Consider the following 6995-nt stretch of genomic DNA (forward strand, 5'->3'; position numbering starts at 1 on the left):
ATATTTTATGTATATATAATAGATGTCAAACCTCTATTGGCTACTTCGTGTGTCTATTTGGGTGAGAATTGAAAGAAGAAATTTGAATTGTTTGAAAGTAGATGGATTTGGAATAGAATTGCGAGAATAAAATTTAAATTTTGTATTTAATCTGGGCGGATTTGAAAGAGAATTGAAAGAAGAAAATTTGAATTTTCGTTTGATTGAATCTTTTAAGATTTGGTAGAGATTGAAATTAATTAAACTAGCGTAATTTGTGGAACTCACATATCTCGATATCCGTGTTCTTTGTTATGTATCCGGATAACAATAATTTTGAGGGATTTTTGTAAATTAAAAAAGAGTAGGAATAAAATGTAAAATTTAGATCCTTAAATTATGGGATTTAGGTAAGTTATACTAGTTTGGAGCTTATACACATCTACAAAAACTTTATGTATACTATTCGTAAAGCTCTAACTAATACTAATATTTACACCAGTAGAAAGATTTCCACATCAGTCGACGAGTTCAAGGCTTCATAGACTGGTACGGAGGTGGAATCATCTTCCTACCTTGACAACCTGCACAACATTCATCTTAGTTGAAGAATTCCGAAAAAATAGGATTTAAACACATGCATGCTCTCTATCTGTTTCCTGCACTATATTGAATCCCAAAGAGGAGAGGACGAAAACATCATAATCTTTTGTCGTACACCTTGACGTGTGTTTTTCCTGATCTTGTTCATTCTTTGTTCATTGTGATGCCTAATGTTTCACTCTATTGGATAATGATTAGTAAGTGCAATGAGAAAATTTTAGTTTCCAGGTTCACGAGGGAATAGTACTGATAAAACGCACCTTCAAAGTCCCTCAGTTCGAGTTCACGCCACTCTTGGATCATAGCGCAACAGCAACACATCAGATGAGTTAAGAAATCATCACATGAACCTCCCTGAAAACAGAACAAGTGAAATTATATTGTTATCAATCAACAGCCGATATATTTTTTTTGTTTTTGCCCCACCTACTCTGAAGCAAATGCCTTGAACATACAAAATGGTAACAATGGCTAGACACATCAGTTCCTACTCAATTGAATCTAGTAGTTGCTCAATCCACGTCTCCGAAGCAATTCGTCACCTCACAACCATCTCTTTTTCTCTAGGATTACCTCATGCCCCAAAAATGGACATGCTGTTCTGGTGCACTGACCATCTTGTTATGGCAAATAAAACCGAGGTAACTCTGGTAAACATAGAATGCCTTATGCACCGCAATATCTATTGGAAGGCATGTAAGTGGAGCGTTTAACTTAAGTGACTATTGAATGACATATAATCTTCAAACATTTGGAAAAGAGATACATTTAAATACCTCAATATTGAAAAGTTTTCTCAGGCTTCTTCTTACACAACAAGTATAACAGCAACAACCACAGAATAAGGAGTATGTCAACAGATCATTCAGTGCATGTTCACGAGCTGCAGCAACAATGTGTAAGAGTCTGTGATCAGTATATCCCCCCAAAGGAACCATTTTACATGTAAATGAACAAGTAGATAGATCAACAGAATACAAAGGCAGGTCACCATTAGTCTGTGCTAAATGCCAGTTTGTCCCTCATGTTAATTTAGATGTTCCTCAGACCCCACTTGTGGGATTACACTGTTTATTATGTTGGTGTTATCGTCGTATTGTTTAGGACTAACAAATACCACTCGCTCTCTACTCCTCAAAAGAAACTGGCATTATTTCAGGAGTATTGAGAAATAAGGAAGAAGTTCCTCTAGCTAGGGGTTCCGGTCAATGGGCAGAGCCACATTCAAGCAAGGGGGTTCGTAGGATACCCCTTGCTCAATTATTTATTTATTTATTATACATGTATTTCGAGCCAAAAATAAATAAAATGTATGATAAATACAAGGTTTGAATTCCCTTGACTTGAAAGGAAAACATGATATAACTTAATTTTCATAAAAGTTGAATCTCCTTAATGAAATTTCTGGCTCCGCTACAAGTATCAGCTAACTACAAAAATCAAGAGATGAACTTGGTCTTACTTGTAATTTAGTATACAATGTGTCAGTGACACTTACTTATCTTCCCATGCGAAACCAAACTAGCAATTCTTGAAAATATGCCACATGGGTAGATGCACGCTTTAAAACCTGTTTAAAGAGAATGAGAAGAGAGGTACTCGAATTTAGTGGCAGGAGTAGAAAAGCAATAATTTGGTATTGATATTCATGATAAGCAGCAAAATTAACCGAAAAATTAAGTGGTTGATACAGCTGACCTTTTCTAGTAGTACGATAGCTACCATATGATTGATAAGAAAGTACAGATGCAGGAAAGGATAAACTTCCTATGGACAAAGGAGCTTATAAGAATAAGAAGTTCTATGAGCTCACATAAACAGGGTTCACTGCAACAGTCAAAGAGGTCAGTTTGCCACTTTGAGTTTTCTTGATGTTCAGCCTGCGAGACATTCACCATCTGCACCTGACCAACTTTTGCAGCTGATACCAACCTGTGGCATGAAATTAGTTCTTCAGTAGACTGAACATGCTGGAACAATTCCCGAGTACTTAGTGTGTGGTACATAAAACTTTACCCAGTTCCTATGTAAGGTTGCGCGCTGAGGGCAAGAAACTTTTCATCTGGCACATTAACTACATTTTGAGTCACATCAATAAGATGTTCAATGATTCTGCACTGCTTGGGATCATTGTTTGCCTGTGAGAGGTGCAGTTCAAGATGTAATTTCTCCTTCTCCTCCTCGAGAGCCTCATGGAATCTCAAATCAGGATATCTTCTAGACAGTGACTTCTCTAATACATTTGCATCTTTCTTTGATCGATCAGGTTTCAGTACTGCTCTGTGGGCCTCAATATCCTCTTCGTCTAGAGTGTATTCACAATGATAATCACCTTCAACAGCTTCCAAGCTTTCATGCACGTCCTGTGACATTATTACAAAGATGATTTTGATGTCGAAGAAAAGTTCGTGAAACTTCTGACTTAGATAAAGTGCTCCAGATTATTGAGAGCTAGTGCACAAGCATAACAGTCCAAAATAAGAAGAAAACAAAATTGTGTTCAACAGGCAAGAATCCTCAATGTGTGTTGGAAAATCATGACAGAAATCCCTAGAAAGTAAACTTACTGATGAAAAAGCTAATTAAAATTACTAAGATGTGCATAACATAAAAGATTTTCTCCTCAAAATAGTGCCAAAGAGTCAGCCACATCAAGCTACAACAGATTTTGGATTGATATGAACAAAATGTTACAGCTCAAAAGCTCAAAATAAATGATGCTCTACATAGTGTGATGATCCATCTTAGGAGTTTTGGGAACTTATCAAGCACTTCAAGTGAGGAAAAATAGTAGTTCCATTACAACAAATAAATGATTTTGTGGCAATTATATTATATAATTGCCGCTATATTATATTTAGCAGCTATAATATAATATGAGTATTTATAATCAATAATCTATATAAATGTCACTAAAGCGGGCTTTAGCGACTCCAAATGCATTGACATTAACTCAACTGCTATTAAATGTATTTGTGATAATAGGCACCGTTTTGCCATAGATTTCCCAAGTAATATTTGGGGGAAAATTTGGCAATAGCGTTTGTCCATACAATTTGACATTATTTGGCAAATTTCTAAATAATAATTTTTTCTAATATTTGGGTCAAATCTCATTATTTGGAATCTTTTAAAAATTGAAATTTTACACTAAATTTTAATCTTTTACAGAACACCCCATAGTAATTTTTTGCGTTGTATTACATAATTTTTTACGTAAACACCAAAATAGTGATAAAATATTCGGTGAATATGAAAGTGATGATATGGTTATTGATGAAAATAATGAATAATCGGCTCAAGGTAACAAAGTCATATGCTTTGTCTACTTCACCATGTGTGGAATGATGTTTGTTTCGCTTACTCCAAACTATCACATTTCTCCGGTGTCGTGGATACTACTTGTTATTTGTTGCAACGAAAATCCAATTGACTTGTAATACGAACTTATGGTTAATTGTTATAGTTTTTAAATTTTATGGGTGTAGGTCATATTTTTCTAAAAAAGATGAAATATGTTTCCCAAATACTATGGCCAAACGCAAGGTGAAATTTCACATTTGAGAATCTATGGTCAAACGCTAGCTAAATTGGACAATGGATAAGTACCTGCATTCGGAAGTCGTGGACAATGGAAATCAAGGGAACCAGGTTCAGGTATCGATCAATCTCACTCTGAACCCGTTGAAACTGATAAACTACGCTCCACCCCATGGCAAGCATGTAGAAGTAGCTCTTTTCTCTGCAACTGTCCACCAACTCCAAAGCTTTTCCAAGAGCCTCCTCTAATCCTTCCAGCGGCTCTGCTGTCGCCGACAGATTCATCAGGTCCGTCGATTTTAGCTTCTCTAATAGATTGCCGATCATTCTCACGTGCTCAGCTAACTGCTCACAGTTCCTTTTATGGGTAGTTGCATTTTTGGATGCCGCGATGATTAAATTAATCACTCCTAGAGCGTCCACACCTGCTACCTGAGCAAAGTCTTCCATCTTCTTCTCCAAATTATTGGGAATAAGGTGTGAATGCTTTAAGTTTGTTTGGGTTCAGTTACATTGAAAGTCTTTCAACTGCTTTTCTACTTTGATTCGATGATCGAGAAAAAGCAGTGTGGACTGATCCGCACTGTGCAAATTGTCGGTGTGCAAAGAAATCATTTACATACGTTGGTTTTACTTTTGAAAAGTACAATTATATATATCCTATATCATATACTATTATAAGTCGGAAGCACAAAAATGTAAAGTTAAATTACTTTTTTGCTCCTATTTAATTATGTTATAAAATACTTATATTAATAAATAATTAACTACTAATCCAACACAAAAGTTAATTATTCATTAGTTATGAATTACACCTCCTCCTATATGACTTTTAAGTAAGCATCAATATATATGCAATTTTCTAAGCATTAAAATCTTTTTCAATTTTCTAGATGTATATTTAATTAAATTAAATTAAATGGTATAATAGATGCATCGAATCTCATTATATCAACTCCAACACCTGCATCTTGAGAAACCTTCGAGACCTTCTCATTATTGTCAGAGGGCAATGCTTTTGATTTAGACATTTCATGCAGTCGCTCTACCCTAACTGAAATTTCGAAATGGTTCAAAGAAGCTGAAGAGTCAGAAACGAGATTCAGGAATATGAATAGTTAACTTCATTAATCTCTCTCTCTCTCTCTCTCTCTCTCTATATATATATATATATATATATAGTAATCTATTGTCATTTCTATACTTTTACTTCTCTATATAGTTTTGATATTTCTTGTATTTGTTTTTCTTTAATATATATCTTATTCTTGATTTGTTTTTGCTAATTATTAATTCTTATTTATTTTTCTTCTATTTCAGTTTTTATCTTACAATTTTGAATTCTTCACTTCTCATTCACATCATCAGGTAAGTAATAGATATGATGTTCGTTTCACAAAAATATAATGTAATCTGTAGGAAAATTGTGATATGTATGACATTTTTTAGTAGTATAAATGATATAGACTTTAGATCCATACAAAGTTATTATTTCTTTGAGTGGATACTTTTTTGAAGATGTACACCCAATATTTTTAAATAAGATATTTTAAATATTTCAACCATTTATTTCAAGTTTCTTATTTGTGAGTATAGATCACTTATATTATATTCCATAACATGATTATATTTAAATAATTTAATTAATATGTTCCTGAAATTTACATATGAAAGGACTCATAATCTTGAATCAAACAAAGAAAGTTGTTCGTGCAATTGGATGTTTATATATCAATTAAATTTTCTAATGCCAATAATAATTAACTATCTCTATCACAAATATACACTATTTTCTTATAAGTGTATCCCATGAGATTGACAATGATACATTTTGCACCTTAAAGAAACATATGTTGATCAATATTTGTACATCATGAAATATGACTTTTATTCGGCAACAACTTCTTAATATGCATATGTCTACAAAAAGGAAGTGATAGTTTCTTATTCAAGATACAAACTTTAACATGTGTCGAACACTTGCAAACATAATCACTGTTTCTTGTATAAACTAAAAATTATTTGTTGTTAAAATATTTAAAAAAATTAAGAAAATGTTGTACTAAGTATAAGATATATTATAACTATATAAGAAAAATATCACATATATCAATTTAATTGATTGTGTATAACTACAAACAACTATAATTCTTTTTCAAAATTTAGTTACTCAATATTACTTGCAAATTTTTTAGTAGCATCTATATCAGATAAATTTTTGTACTAATTAACACAAGACACACGTGCAATGCACGTGCCTAGAGACTAGTATAATAAAAATAGTGACAAGACACAAGTATACTTAGATGATGACCGAAATTTTAGACATAAACTTTAATCAAACCAATGTCATATTATCTTCAAATTCATTTTTTGTAATTTTATACATCTTTTGGCTTACGTGACATATAGGGGTGTCAAATGGGCAGGTTGGGTTGAAATTAGAGATATTCAAATGAGTCGAAATAAAAATTGAGTTGGGTTTTGACCCGTCCAAGTTTAGTTTAGGCTCAAATGAGTTGGGTTTAAATGAGCTAAAAACGGGTTGAGTCTTGACCCGCCCAATTTGACACGATTAATTTCAAAAATTTTAACATAGTGATATTTAACTTTTACAATCGAAATGCGAATTTCAGCTAAAGATTTATTTTTAAAAAAATAGTAACAAATTGTTAGATAAATCCCAAAAGATGTTAAATATATAATAATTCATACCTTTAATATATGAATATATCTTAGTAAAGAGTTTTAAAATGGGTTGAAATTGGAGATTGAATTGAGGATTCTCTTAAATGGGTTAGACTTGAATGAGTTAAGATTGAACCCAATTCGAATTCTCTTAAGCCCGATCCTTAATTATTATTTTTTTTTGG

General features: G+C 32.8%; 1 protein-coding gene across 3 annotated transcripts; it reads right to left on the reverse strand.

The window, feature by feature from the left end:
* Positions 1–350: 350 nt before the first annotated feature.
* LOC107012890 (protein MID1-COMPLEMENTING ACTIVITY 1-like) lies at positions 351–4618 on the reverse strand. 3 transcript variants are annotated; one of them, XM_015212853.2, is made up of 7 exons: positions 4192–4618; positions 2599–2945; positions 2396–2514; positions 2081–2152; positions 1359–1465; positions 843–936; positions 351–563 (listed from the first exon to the last, which is right to left on the reverse strand). In XM_015212853.2, the coding sequence occupies exons 1-7, from the start codon at positions 4570–4572 to the stop codon at positions 511–513; spliced, it is 1173 nt and encodes a 390-aa protein (XP_015068339.1). In that variant the 5' UTR covers positions 4573–4618; the 3' UTR covers positions 351–510. The 3 variants fall into 3 exon arrangements, 1 of the variants encoding a protein (XP_015068339.1); XR_003577209.1 differs by lacking the exon at positions 351–563 and adding an exon at positions 1013–1264; XR_003577208.1 differs by lacking the exon at positions 351–563 and adding an exon at positions 1009–1264.
* Positions 4619–6995: the final 2377 nt, after the last annotated feature.

This window comes from Solanum pennellii, chromosome 3 (genome assembly GCF_001406875.1).
Source record: "Solanum pennellii chromosome 3, SPENNV200".
Lineage (NCBI taxonomy): Eukaryota > Viridiplantae > Streptophyta > Magnoliopsida > Solanales > Solanaceae > Solanum > Solanum pennellii.

Bases quoted from the DNA above. Each gene is read 5' to 3' on its own strand.
- LOC107012890 (XM_015212853.2), bottom strand. From the start codon at position 4,572: ATGGAAGACTTTGCTCAGGTAGCAGGTGTGGACGCTCTAGGAGTGATT. The intron at 2,153-2,395 runs GTGAGCTCATAG...CTCTTTAAACAG, and splicing joins TTGCAGTGAACCCTGTTTAT to GTTTTAAAGCGTGCATCTAC. The intron at 937-1,358 runs GTATTTAAATGT...TTCTGTTTTCAG, and splicing joins GAAAACTTTTCAATATTGAG to GGAGGTTCATGTGATGATTT.